The sequence below is a fragment of the Nylanderia fulva genome, unplaced genomic scaffold (genome assembly GCF_048542155.1).
Source record: "Nylanderia fulva isolate GAGA-0341 unplaced genomic scaffold, ASM4854215v1 Scaffold1, whole genome shotgun sequence".
Lineage (NCBI taxonomy): Eukaryota > Metazoa > Arthropoda > Insecta > Hymenoptera > Formicidae > Nylanderia > Nylanderia fulva.
Window position 1 is genome coordinate 1814702 of NW_028189192.1, and position 15486 is coordinate 1830187.

Consider the following 15486-nt stretch of genomic DNA (forward strand, 5'->3'; position numbering starts at 1 on the left):
TATCGACTCCTTCATCTCTCGAGCCCGTTTTTGTCGATATGCTAAAAGACGAGCTACAAACTTCGCGATGCAGCAAAAACTGCGCGCGGTTTTTCTCTTCCTCTTTTTTGTCTTTTTGGTTTTCCAAAATTTTTGTTTTGCAAGTTCGAGATCGAACTTCTCGATACGTTCAAAAACATGTGTCATTAAATACTTAAAGAAAAGACAATTAAATAACAATAAAATGATAGCCGAATTATTTGTTGCATAGATAAAATTTAGCACGAAAAATATATTGCAGAAAATTTAACTAAAGAACACTAAAATACAAGTTGATAAAAATAAAAAAGAACACTAGTTTTATGTTTTATCATCGCGAACGTGTTAAAATCGTCTTTAATAAAGTCACATTTAATAATACGAAAGCGTCGCAAGAGTATAATTATAAGGGAAGAGTCTCATACGCAGATGCAGAACAATAATCATGATTCTTGCGAATAATCATAATTTGTTCCACTTTCGAATTCCAGCCTTTTATTAAGTTTTACAATACGTCTTTTGTCGCGAGCGGTAAAAGTTGTGAGAGCGAACGTGAAAAGGTCAGAAGGGGAAAAAATATCGCGGTATTCTATCTTCGACAATCGCTAAGAAACGTTTCCTATTTGAGATCGTGCGATTTCTCCGCTGTACATCATTGTCATTATGTAGGTCGAAAACGCATTTGCGCCAATGTCATACTTAAATTAGTCACGTGTAGGTTAACCTTGACGAGTTTCACGCTTTATTTGGAGAGATAAGATCAATTGGAATATACTGTACATACATATGTATTTTAGCAATTGTAACTCGACACACTAATTGACACGCTTTCTTATTTATCTCATTTATTATATTACTCATTTAAATGAAAATATAAATGTCTACTGCTTTCATTAAATGAGAGATTCAATGATAGAAATATTATTTTTAGCCTTCATGTACAACTAAAATATTTTATTAATATTATGTCGTTTTTGTAAAATCAATATTTTCTCCTATTATTAAAAAAAGATTTTATATTATTATATATAACATTCTTTTACCGTTCTTTAAAAAATAGGCTATTTATTTATTATTATTATATATATGTATACATATATACACATACATCTATAATATCTGTATATCATATGTATATATATTATACGTATTTTATTACATGTATATATCTCAAGTTTTATGAAAAACTAAAAATTTTATGTTTGAGATATACAATAATAAAATTTTTCATGAAGCTGGCGTATCAAAATTTACCGTTTTATTAAGATTATATATATATATATTTTTCAATACTGAATTTTCTTACGTAAAAATTAAGGAGCTTAAGGAATAAAAGTTAGAAGTAAAATAGCCTTTCGAATGAAAATCCGAGAAAGCGTTTGAGCTTTCCACGCGGTCCTACGCGAAGGCGCGCAGCGTTCTCTCGTAATACCCCGGTAATCTCGGCGGAGTCAATCTTTTAGCGAGTTCATCTTCGGCGCCGCTCGTCCGGCTCCGGAGAAGTTACACGTATCGCGAGAGAGCTTTTTGCCGACGAACCGCCGGAGTTCAACGATACGTGAAAAGACTCGCGGTATATACCGGCATTTTAGCCAGAGGAGATATCCGCCAGACGAGATATATCCCCGAAAACATGATATCGCCGCCCGGAATCGATACCGCTTTAAAGCTCCCGAAAGCTCCGATAAGTAGTTAATTGGTGGTTCATGTCCGTCCGCGAAAGTAATAAGTAATTATTAATCCAGCTCGCGGATTGGAGTGTTTCTTTTCTTTGAACCTCGTTTCGATACGATGATCGGCTAACAAGACAGTCGATCCTGTCTGCTGTCTGTAATCGGGAAGTTATAAAGGGAAACGAGAAAAAGGAAGCGAAATCAAGCGTCGATACGTTTGCTTTACATGTTTTTATATGGGAGCGTGTAAGCATACAGGAGAATATTTGATCCCTTGATCGCTTCTAATTGGAAAACTCCATTCGTATCTTGACGTTTTAATCAAGGAACAATCAATTCTCCCGAAGCCTGTCAAGATTAAAGTCGATAGGAGGTTCGATGTTTTCGAGAGAAAATTTTAATCGAAGTCTTGCGATAATGCGAGGATATAAATTCTATTTACAAAATATAAAAAGATATCTCATTACATTATTTTTTTTTTACTTTTACTTATTTTTTGTATCGATTTTAATATCGGATCTGTGTAAAGATAACGAATTCAACGACATGAATGACGCGAAAAAAGTGGCGTGTATTCAAAATCAACCCTTTCGCCGGGCTCTCGTTTCTGACCCTTTTAAGCCTCGAGCGATTTAAATTCCGAGCCGACAGCAAAGCTACGCAAAAGGCGAACTGGTGCGAGACTGAGATACGATTTTTATTCCGGCGTGTTATGCAGCGTCAGAATAGGTAAAAAACAGACAGAGATATGATTTTAAGATTTGAAAAAGGAGCGATTTAATTTCGCAAATAACAATAATTTCGATATTTGGCGATTATAAAAAGTATCAATCTATAATACGTGAATTAATTTTTATTAGATATCGTTAGCAAATTTTGAAAATTAATTAGCGCACTTTATAATAGTTCGATCGTTCTAGAAAAAAATATTGTCGTTCGTATATTTAATCTTTAAAAATTTCAATCACATACAAACAAGTGCTTTTGAACAAATATGTTTGTATTGTAATGTGTGTTACGTTTCTGATTTTATTGATATATAAGACCGACACATCACTCTTACATTCAGAGGATGCTTCATTGACGAAAAACAAAATTTTAATGCTCGATGCTCGATCGTCGGCGATCTTGACGATGAAATAACGCTGGCGCTGCGAAATTTCTCATAGTCTGCTCCTCAATTATTCATCATTGGAATCACGACAGGGTGGATCCAATCGAGGAGCGTCTTTGATCAAAGATACCGAGCTTCTCCTCCAGCCCTATCGAGCCTGAAGGATGGCGGGCTTGAACGTCGGACAGCTGTGTACATCTCGCCATGAACGGAGAAGCAATCTTCCGAGCCTTCGAGAAACCTCGCCGCAAAGAGCCGCGGTTACACGTACAAACTGAATCCCCGACGTACTCCGCCATTTCGCGAGCCAAGCAAAATCATTCTTCCGTCTACGTTCACATTCGCTCTCAACCCTTCACTGGATAATTTTTCGTCTCTTCGTCAATGAAAAGATTATTGTGACGTCAAATGTTCTTTCTCGTTATATTTTAAGACATTTTCGCATGCAAAGGCTCTTTGTATTTCCTTTCTGGCAGAAAAGCTTCGATATATTTATTGTAACATTTAAAGCTGTTCACTGACAAAAGGGTTAACTGTTTACTTTGTTGGAATTTCAATTCTGTCGCTTTTCTTTTTTTTTTTTTTTTTAATTCGTTACTTGTTTCGACCTAATATATTCGGATTAAATGATGGATCTGTGTTGTGTTTGACATTTTGAAACGTCTCAATTTCTTGCATAAGTAATAGCAAAAGACACGAGTTCTCGCGCTCGAGAGCAATTAATATGCGATTTTGAAGCATCAGTTTTGCGCGGTAAAATTGAGAATACCAGAGAGTATTCAGAGATTAAAGTACTCCCTGGAACCATCGAGATTCGATCGATAAATCTTCCAATTTAAGAGTTCGTTCGAAAGTTACGTTCTCCATTATCTTCGCCGGGTCCATCTACGAGCGACTCGCGGCCGGCTTTCACGTCCCTAGTGAGGAAGAAAAAAAGAGCCGAAGGAAAGGGATTGCGAGACATCGGTTTCAAGGAGCGAGAGAAACAAGCTTCTACAATATTCGGAAAACTTGCGAGCCGGGAAATGGCTCTCCCCTCGGCTTTATTCAAATCCGTCGACGGTCTCGCTGGAAAAGAAGCTCCGTCGTTGCGCTTTCGTCGCCATTTTTATGTCAAACTCTCTTAGCGGAGAGTGGTGACCCGGCAAAGTTTTCGGGGTTTTACGTCGCGCAAAACTAGCCGAAGCCAATTGTTTATTTATATGTTTATTTCGTTCGTTCGTCGACGGTTTAGAAATACTACGGAACAAATTTCGCGAAATCTCGAACGCGAAACAATCGACGAAATGGAATCGCTAGAAATTGAAGATTTTAACCGAAAAGGAAAAACAAATAAGTATATATGAAATATTTCGGGTGCGTTTTTATTAACTGTTTCGCATTCGATTTTTTTGTCTCTGGTTTTTTAACATTTTTCAAATCTACAGAGAAGCAGCATTATGCGTTAATTTAGCTATGCATGATATCGCTTAATCGATGATTAATAACAGGTATCAGGAACCAATGTCGATTTATCGATAAATGCCGAAATTCTCTTAATTTTGTTCCTGCTATTTGCTATTTTTGATTCGGAAAATAATTCCTACTATGAGCAATCTCGCACATGCTTATTTTAAAATTAATAAGAGCCTACTTACTCTGGAGCAGGATTTCTCCAGCGTTGTGTTCCAGCTCGCGCCATCAGGCATCAATCGCCCGATCTGAAAGCAGAAAAGAGAATAACGTGTTATTTCTTCGTGATAATCTAAAAACAAATAATTAAAATGCATGGATAACTTCGACTACGCAACGTATATCATAAATAAATTACAAAATCAATTTAATTTTATATATAATTTTTTACATGATAAAATATCCCTGAGACGATTAATCGTTCTTTAAATGTATACATATATGTAATACTTCTTTACATATTTATTTTTATTTAATTAAAAAAATTAATTATTACACTAAAACTTTAATGTAAATTAAATTAATAAACAATATTTTTTATGTATTAAAAAACACAATATAGCATGGTAATACAAAACATTCTGATGTTTATCGAAGCGCAATCTTATAAAAAATAATATAAAATCACTTTCATTAATATAGTATGGAGCAAATCCGGACAAACATGCACAAACGTAGCAGCGATGCGAGTACTAAGTGCAATACGTAATGCTATCTCCATAATTCGTACGCGCCGGTAGCGGTAATAATTGTAATTTACAGTTACGAGACTGCCAATTCTCTCTATTATATCACGTTATGTAATTTCCCGTATCTCTCTTTGCCTCGTTAGATACATATATGCAATGGGAAATCTCAAGGCTATCGAACAAAATGGAAGAGTAACAAAGAAGATTAATATTTTCTCGCTGCAATTTCGAATAAAGATAAATTTTTATATGCATCAGCATTATTTTTGTATGCATTAGTGTAAAACCCTCTGCTTTTAAATAATTCGATCCTATATATGTACATTATACCAACCGCAGTATTAAACAATCCCGGCAGCTGTGCGTATTATTCCACGAATTATAAATTCAACAGATTAAAAATATAATTAGCAGCGAATCCAATACATCATTCCGTTTCATTAGCGAAAAATACAACGGCATTACTAAAGCCGATAATCACGTAGCGTCGCATCGCGTTGTCTAATAATTGATTATAATTATTAATACTCGATGTTGACCGGCATTTTGGTGCAATATCTCGCTTCGCTTCCCAACTGCAACAAGCTTCGCACGATTATAAATATTTGTTGCACCGTAGGAAAATTGGGATGCAGCAACGATGTGCAACGAGATGTGCGAGGAGGAAGTTCCGGCGACGCAGCAGGTAGAGAGTGTTTACATATGAGCTTAACGAACCACGTCGGGGAAATCTCCGGAAAATCGTCCGGAGAAAAAGGCCGAGAGTTGCCCATCATACCGACAACTTATCCCTCCACGATTCTGCCGTCGTCAGACGCTCGTAACTTGGCAGAGACGTCGGTTTAGTTTGCGTGCGCTTTATCGGCGTCATAAATGTTCCTTAATCTGCATCAGTAGGCAATTTACAGCGTGATTCGCGAAATCGTGAAGAAAAAAAGCTCTGGCTTTTAGCGCATTTTAATCTTCATATATAATTTAAGAAATCAGAGAACGAAGTGGTAATCTATTTTATCGAGAACGAGACTGATATATACAATTATTGCGGCTGGAATATAATAAAATGGAAGTCTGTTTCTGAATGTCTCAATCATTTTTACCATCTCTTTTTAATTTTATTTTTATATAATCACAGAAAAAACAGTATCCTTGAAAGAATGCAAATATGCCTTGATTCAAGTATATTTTATCCTTATAGCGCCAAATATAAATAATTTTGGATAAAGGATAATTTATCCTTAAAACAAAGTGCAAAATATTCTTGGTTGAAGCTGAAATTTACTTATAAGTATTGCAAGGATAAGTGAGCATCGGATATAAACGATACTTTCAAATATATAATTCTTAATTCAAATGTGATTAAGTTTGTTTTTACTATATGATTTTTAAAACAAGAATATATTTTAAGGATAAAATATACTTTACACATACTTATTTATTATTAAGACAAATAAAAATTTGTGATTACAAAGAGCATTCTGTGCTTAAATCAATCAAATAGCGTTCAAGAATAAAAATATACTTGAATCGAGGATTCCTTTTTTTTCTGTGATTTAGTAAAGACTAGTAAAGAGAAGAATAAAGATTTAAAAGAAACATATCTTTGCCGAAAGCAACATTCTAATCTGCAGACCATTTCAAGTCCCTCATAATCCGAGATTAAGTTAAATCTCCGTTTTCGGGGGAGAAAAATAGCAAACGGTCGGCAATATTTTCACTTTTCAAGTGCGACAACACGACGAAAGCACGCCGAGCCACATCACGACAATACTCAATAAAATATATCGCACGTATAAAAAATGAAACAGCTCCTCGTGGTCGTGGAGCTACCCCCAACCGACAGGCGCCTACCGGCTTTTCCGCGTGCTTCAGCCGAGGATGACCCCTCGGGAGTTTATATTATGTAAGCAGCGTAGTTGTAGCGTAACTTCAGCCAGCTCATGCATATCTCAGCGAGAAGTGGGTGCCACTCCAGCTCGGTCTATGCTTTTCCCCGGTCGAATCCCTTTCGACCAGACTTCCTAGATCCTCCAAAACCGTCCAAGGGACGTTCTACTTCCCGACGCTAAACACGTCGGGCAAATAGTTTTTATGCTTGTTGCGGAAATTGGGTACGTGTGTTTATGCGTGTGGTGTAAGAACATTTTAAGAAACGTGACAAAATTGACGCGCCTTTTTACCTTCAATGTTAGTTTTAAACCTATGTATGTATGTATATTTATTATCAATCTTATGTCTGATAAATTCCAAATTATTAATAACAGTCACTAGTAATTAAATAGGAGTTGCGGAAATAATCGACCAAACTTTCAAGTGAGAATTTAATATTAGTGAGTTGCGAATTTTGTATTAGTGTTTCGTTAATAATAATAATAATAATAATGTAATAAATTATTTTAGTCTCCTTAAGTCTAATGTTAATTTGATACTGCGATTTAATTACGATCTCTGTGCGTTGGTTAATCTTCGAGATTGAATTTTTATTACGACGATAGTATAGATAGTTTGCACGCGCATACGACTTTTGATGAATTTTAATTTCCGAATGATTGAAGGGATCCTATACAAAGTATTTCGCACATGCTCTCAACGCGGAATCTGGGTCAGATTTTTACAATTTAAATAGTTTCTTTCAAATTCAAAGCACGGGGAAAATCATCGAGTTGATCGACCCTTTGAACTCTCGGACCGATATCTGAAATTTTCACGCTATTCTACGCTTTTTTCCCGTAGGTATATAATAGTCACCGCATACGTAATGTATATATCGGCACGCAGTAAAGTGTCGTATTTTGGAAACATCAGTCTTATAGATACAGCTTGTTCGATCATTTTTTTATATCATATTTTAATTTTCGTATAACAATTTTAATTTTGGATATTTCGGAAATCATCTTAAATCTCTAATAACAAATCATATGGCTATTCTCTCTCTTTTCTTTTCTCTCTAGCTACAATTTTTTCAGATAAAATTACCTATATATTCTTTTTCGCTTTGAATATTTGTCGAGTAAAACGAAGCTTTCCTGTACGCTTGACCTTTTTATCGAAAACCGCCGATATATTGGCAACTTTCAAAGTGCTGGATATTAAGCGACTATATACAACGTGCGAGGGTGCATTTTCGACGCACACAATAAACTACAAAGATCCATCGGATGCGGCCGTTGACATAATGCACGGCAGCGGAATTGGCTAGTTATGAACGTTTTTTGCGAACGCAAGCACAGCGAATCCGTGGACCCGCAGCTTCAGCAGTATTGCGGGTCTCTTTCTCTTCGTATATAAAAGCACGTCCTCTCGCGCTTCCCCTTTTTCCTTCCCTTGGTCCTCTTTCGCTTCTCCACTTCCCTAACCGACGCCATCATCTCGCCTCCAACCCAACTATGCACTGTCGCCCCATCTTACTTTTTTTGCAGGCTCTCTTCCATTCAAGAGACGCGATTGCAGTTTGCATATTTTATGAAAGACCTGCTTCCATCCATCCATCCGACTCGCCTGCCAACCATCCATCCATGATGGATCCGTCTGACCGTTGCCAGACTGCGACCCAACTCTGCACTTTTCACGACAATGCCAGGACACGTTCCTGTTGACCACCTTGCCACGCCAATTCTCAGCATGCATTCCTATGCATTTCTCTGCGAGGATATTCATAGGAAAATTTTGTTGCAGTGCATATTGCACCGGGAACGATCACAAGGGTCATTGCGGATATATTCCCAGGCTTTTATCGTTAAAATTTTTATTCCTTCTCCTCTTTATACAAAACAAAAAAAGGCAATTATTTACGTATATTTTTGCATCTTGCGCGCGCACGCTCGTGAAAAATTTCTAAATTTTTTTATTTAGGTTGCAATTTTCTGAGAAAAAATTTATTCAAACAAATAATTCGAGCATGATATATTTTATTAAACTTTTTCATTTGTTTTAACTTTCGAGTTTATTTTTATAATTTTATATTAATTTAAACTTTATTGTTTCTATTAGTATATATTGATTAAATTAATAAATTAGTTTTTATAACCGTAATATTACTTCTGCTCTTATTAGCCTTTTATATGTGTAATACTTTATTTTATTAAAGATATACGATATAGCTCGAAGATACGCAACGTGTCATTTCTAACGTTTGAACAGGCATAAAGGACAGTTCCTTTGTGTTGCACGACAATAGAATTTTGTTCAGCATTCCATTCTCGCTTTTGTCCTTAATGCTTTTTTTTCTTGATTTATTATTGTTGGGAAAGACTGGAAAACGGTAAAGTCGGAAATTCGGGACGTTTTTGATGATGAAAGAATCTCGACGTTTTCAAAAATTACTTAGACATTATTTACTTCTTGAGTTTGAATATACATAGAGATGGTACATTTTCCGCAATCTTGATTCGCGGAATTCCAATTCGCGCTTATACATACATATACACAATATGCGTCTCGTTTTCACCACAAGGGAAATCACGCACAAGAGAAAGTACGGCGCATTTATAGAATCTGATCGATGCGGATTGGCACTCGTTTGTTCGAGGGGGTTCGAGTTCCGTACCCAGGTTCCAGGGGGAGATCGCAGACGAATGATCTCGATACGTAGCGTATCAATCTACACACGCGGAAGAGCGAGAATTGAAATCCGATCGAACCTGCTCATTAAAACCACGTCCGCGCGATATCGGTGATCTCTTTCGCGCGGATGTTGGCTTATTATTCTATTTCCTTTTTCCGCGGCTACTCCCGCATAATGCAGAAAACATGACTGTTCCGCCAGATGCACTTATGTTACGCGAGAGAGTTATAACGCATTTCGGATGAGAGTCGTACATTAACTTCGCCGTGATAAAATGACTTTAATCATACAGCAATTAAGCGAGAGAATGGTCTCTCCATAACGCTTTAAAAATCCTGTATTTGATTCAAGTTTAAATCTTCTCAAAATATATATGCATGTATAAAGAATATTTTTGGATATCTGACTTTTTTTTAGATTATATTTAAAAATACTTTTGCTAGTAAATTCGATTAAATTAATCAGGAAGATTTGTAATGTCTATATCTATGTATAAATATCGTTAATATATATTTAAAATTTAAATGCAGTATATTTTGAAAAGATTTTTGTAATTAAAAACTTTTGATATTCTGTAAATGGAAGAATTTCGAAATAAAGTTCTTATAGTCGTAGACTTTATATTTTACTTTTAAGGTTAAAATTAAGAACATATTAAAATATAGTACAACAAAATTAATTAATTAGCAAGTAACCAAAATTTATGTTTTAAAAAAATGTACCGCTTTGCATATTAAGAAAAAATAAAATTAACACAATATTTCAAGAAAAAGTCTTCTAAATGTAAAATTTTAAGACGTCTCGGAAATGCAAAATTTCAGTTTTTTGTACAAAGATAAAACTAAAAACAAATTAGGAAAACCAATTATGTAAAAGTTTATAAAGAAAGATGCAAAAACAATTATTGTCTACTCAGATAGTAACAAGAATATTAAAAGAATTTTAAAGTTAATTGTATCGATCACAGATAATACTCTTTACATTTTTCAGTAAATTAGATAAATCGTGACAACCGGAAATGACCATAAATGTAAAAAAATAGTAAAAGCGCCACATGGTATTATATATACAAAAGTATTTTGGACCTTTTGTTGCTCATATTGACCAATGAGAAAAGAGATCTTTGTTCTTTTCGACCTAACTCAAACCTTTTGAGAGGTTTGCATCTTTAGGTAGAGATACATGCATCTGTCTGAGCCTTAGAAGCAATATTCGTCCTACAGACTCGACAGTGTAAGGTTGAAAAAGTTGCAGTGCGCCCATATTCGTGTATAAATAAGTACACAAATAAAATTAGTGATAAGAGATTGGAAATAATTAGTGAAAATACGGAATTTTAGTCATTAACATACATATAATCAATAAATAACGTTCATTATGAGCTCTTTTGTGCATCGTTGAATTTTTTCACAATGGCTTCGAAGTCCTTAAATATAACGAACTTGTTCGACGAAATAATTATTATTATTCTAGAAAATGAGTGTCTTCACTACAGAGATGTCATAAATTTTCAGTATACGTGTAAACAATTCTATAATCTTCAAATAACTGAAAAATTTTGGAAAAAGAAATATTATCATAGGTATGTATTTTTTATTTATAAGTTTTTTATATTAAATTTTTTATGTTTACTTGATCGATTTTCGTCATTCAACAAAGTACTTCTGCGAAAACTGATAATCAAAAAATAAAATTCAAACTATTATGATGTTACCTTGTTAATTTAAATTGTGTTTACTGCTTGATTAAAATTGAACTTTATATTTTAATTTTTAAATTTATAAGAAAATACAATTATGTATAAATATTTATATATACATATAATAATATCAGTTCAGATAAAAGTATTTTCTTGCATCTATTTGTCTACACAAGATTTGCTCTCTCTCTCTCTCTCTCTCTCTTATGCAAAAAATATTCGCTTTAACCTTTATAAATAATTAATTTTGCTTTCGGAATTTATAATAAAGCACAGTAAGTTCTGATTCGTTCGGTTGCATTTATGTGTCATTATAATATTTTTTTATAAGTATGTATCAGTCGACCTCGTCACCGTATCTATAATCGTTATAGAGCGACGAAATATCGAACAAAGATAAACGATAAAAGTTTAAAAAAGCATTTGGTAATCATGTTTTGTCACGTGCTCAGGTTTTTCGATGGCAACAAATGTTTTCGGAAAACTGTGAAATAATTCAAGATGAAAACCTAAGCATTAATAAAGCATGGTACCAAATGCTTTTTTTTTTAACTTTTTATAACAATCCATGGCGTTCTCTTACAATTTAACACAAAACTTTATCGCATATCTTTGTTCAATATTTTCTCGTCCCATAACGAGAAAACGGCGACGATATCTATTAATACACATGTAATTATAAAATTAATGTACATTAGAAAGTCTATTAGAAAATATATTATCCAAAATTTATTGTTAACATTATGGCATTGTTCAATTTTTAAGAATTCTTAATTTTAATTTTAGTTCTTTCGACAAGAAGTATAACGCAGAGAAACGAAAGAAAATTCCTGACCACAAAAATTATAAAGAATTAATAGGAAAAAGTATAAAGTGTATGAAAGATCTACAGTATTATGCCTCCCTGATGTCCAACTATAATTTATCGCGTACTAACAAAAATAAATTAACTAATCTCTTGTCGTCTATAGCCAAAAATTCAGATTTATATTATTTAATTATCATTGAAATATATATGAATTATGCAAGATCATCACGGTAAAATTTAATAAACTAAATTATTATTAGAATTATAAATTGCAATTATTGTATAATTAGTGTTAATATATAAATATTTTTCAGGATTGGAGATCTTGCAAGTATATATAATTATTACACATTTTCCCAAATACTAAGACAAAATCGATTCACGTACAAGTACAAAAAATTTGTAGAAATGTCAACAGAAAAGCAAATTTTTGAACGGGAAATAATTATTCTGATACAATATTTTCTACCACATGTGAGTTATTCGTCTATAAACAAGTGGTTAGATAGTATTGTGCAAGAAGTACTAGCTTGCGTGAAAAATAAATATCCTACGCATTCAATATTTTCGACGTCTTCTGAGAACTTTTCTTTTTGGAGAGATAATAAGTTCGAACGCTACTACTTGAATTCTGTAGAAACAAAACAAATTTTTGATATCCTTCAAGAATTTATATATTCTAAATTGTACAATAATATATATAATATAAAAATAACTCAATTATGGGAAATATTGGGTTTAAGCAAGGATCTAAGAAACACATCATCTAAAAATGATTTATTTGTAAGTATTATGCTAAATTATAAGACGTGGCTATAAAGAAACCAGACTAAAACTGTATAAAATCAAACAACAATTGTAAAATGAATTTTATTTTATATATTGAATATGGTTTACTACTGAATGGATTGAATTCTAGAGTCCTTTTTCAGAAACTGTTTTAAGCACTCTTGTTGCAATCTTATATAATTGTGATTTGTTATGCGTTGCACGCGCGAGTATAGCTGTACTTTTTCATTATATTTTATCTAAATGTTCAATGTAATTGTTCTAATATATAATTCGTGCCATAGATTTCAAACCGCTACCTCCAAAGCTGCGTACGAGGTATTTTATTTAATATTATAGCGAGAAGACTAGGTTTATATTGCGTGCTGAGAACAATTACAAATTTTATCGTAAACTTATGGATACAGGAACAGTAAGTATAATTTTAGCGTTAGAACTCTCTCCATCTTCCCGGTATTTTCATATTTATAATTACACTCTTATATGCATACATATAAAAACATATATACATACATATGTATATATGTATACGCATATATATATATATATATATATATATTATTTTTTTATCAATTTCAGTGAACTATTAAATTTGGATCGTGCAATGTGCATCTGTTTAGAAGACAGATACCTCGATGACTCACCTGTTGTTAAAGAGATAATAAGCTATGAATATTTTTACGAAATAAAAACTCTTTTTCCGGTAATTTTTTATATAAAATTTTTATTAATTTTACCGATAGTTAATAAAAGTAACAATCGATTATAAATCTTGTAAAATATCTTAAGTTAATATATCTTATAAGCAATGAGAATATAAGTCAAACCTTTTTTTTTTATTTTCTGTAATCAAAATTTTACTAACATGTTTGTTTTTTAAGGATAAATTTTATTTAATGGAGACAATAACATTTTTACACGAAAACCTGGTGCGTGATGGTATGATAAAAAATACATGGCTGTTGAAAATTCTCAAATCTGCACTGGATACAAACTGTTATTCTTCTACAGGAATACGCGTAAGTTATTACACATGTAACTTACATTAATATGTAATAATATATAAAGAAATAGTACAAATTATAATTTGTTATAACTCTTAAGCATTACATTAGAAATTGCTGTTAAGCATTACATTACAGATTGCTCAAACAATTTATTGTTTAAATTCTGCTATTTCATTTTCCATATATACATAGGTGAAGTCTGACAAAGTACTAGTCACCAAAAAAAGGACTCACGAAATCAAATTTGCGATTGGAATGATCGTAGCATATACATCCAAAATAAATAAAAACACTGATGACATTGGCGTAATAATCGGATGGGATTATAAATGTAAGCCCTGGATGAAAGATAGGAAAGAAACGTTTCCACATCTATCCGACTCCTCCTATTCACATAAACATTTTTGCTTTTGTGCAAAAAAGTGTCCACATTACGAAATTCTTTTAAATAATAATTGTGTGTGTTATGCGGCACAAGGTATATAAATATTAGTATAATTCTTATGAATTATATATCTTTTATTTTCTATCATCTATATAATGTAAAATACTTCTTTTCCTTTTTAGATGAGATAAGATCGTGTCCACCACAATCGATCACTAATATAGAAATAGGATTATTTTTCTCTGCATTCGAAGGTACACACTATAGAGCAAACAAAAGCCCAGAAAGAGAATATCCAAGCGATACCACTGCTCTCGCAAAATACTTAGCCAACAAGTAAATTTCTAATGTGTAATTCATAATAAACATGTTAAAAATATTAGATATGTTTATATGATAATAATTAACGGAGGTGACGGTGAGAATAAAAAATGATCTATCAGTTGCGAGGTCGAAGGAGTGAGATAAGGGAGTCCACTTCTCTTCAATTTGTATATTGCGGATGTAGATATATACATGACAAGGAAAGAAATAGGAGGAATATCTTTAAATAGTAATATGATTTTATTAGCAAAGAATAGAGAAGCGTTAGAAATAATGACTATGTTTAAGAAGTTCGGTAAAGATAGAGATTTAAATCTAAATGTCGAAAAATCAAAGATTCTTGTATTTAATAAGAAAAGGAAAAAAAGATGAAAAAATAGAGATGGGATAATGAAGTCATAGAAGAAGTATAAAGCTTAGTATCTAAAATTTACTTTCAGTAGGAATGGAGAGTAGAACGAGTATATCAAAGAATTGGCGAGAAAAAGTAGACTAGCAGCGAATAAGGTCTAGGGAATAGGAAGAAGAATTTGTAAAGAGGATATTAGTAGAAGATGGAAACTTTTTAGGTACTTGGTAGAGAGTATGATGGTGTATGGGGTAGAGATTTGGGAATGAGAAAAGAAAAAAATTGGAAAAAATATTTTTGGACTACGCAAGATGGTTAAGATAAATTAGATTTGTGTACGCTAAGTTATATCGTAACTAGGGAACTAAAGTTAGATATATTAAAAATAAAGTAGAGGTGAGGACGAGAAGATATGAAGAAAAGATAAAAAAAAATGGAGAAAAATAAATAGGGAAGGAGCTTCTAAGAAGAGGAAAAACTGAGTTGATCTATATATATATACATATAGAAAGAAAGAGAGAGAGAGAGAGAGAGAGATACTACAATATTAATGGATAAGGAATCATTATAGTAGAGGATAAAATAGAGGAGAAAGAGACGGAGAAAATAATTTTGAAA

The 15486-nt window shown here is 32.9% G+C and overlaps 2 protein-coding genes across 4 annotated transcripts in view; one reads left to right on the forward strand and one right to left on the reverse strand.

Annotated features, from left to right (window-relative positions):
• LOC114939107 (uncharacterized) overlaps positions 1–15486 on the reverse strand; it is a 215468-nt gene that overhangs the window by 102109 nt on the left and 97873 nt on the right. For all 3 annotated transcript variants that reach the window (XM_085488866.1, XM_085488897.1, XM_085488838.1), the window contains one exon: positions 4443–4505. In XM_085488866.1, the coding sequence (XP_085344992.1) occupies positions 4443–4486 (44 nt within the window). In that variant the 5' untranslated portion in view covers positions 4487–4505. The remainder of the gene's footprint in view (positions 1–4442; positions 4506–15486) is intronic.
• Positions 12345–15163, forward strand: LOC146725288 (uncharacterized). Its single transcript, XM_085480449.1, has 3 exons — positions 12345–12698; positions 14003–14141; positions 14378–15163. Exons 1-3 carry the CDS (start codon positions 12423–12425, stop codon positions 14533–14535), a joined length of 573 nt encoding a protein of 190 aa, XP_085336575.1. The 5' UTR covers positions 12345–12422; the 3' UTR covers positions 14536–15163.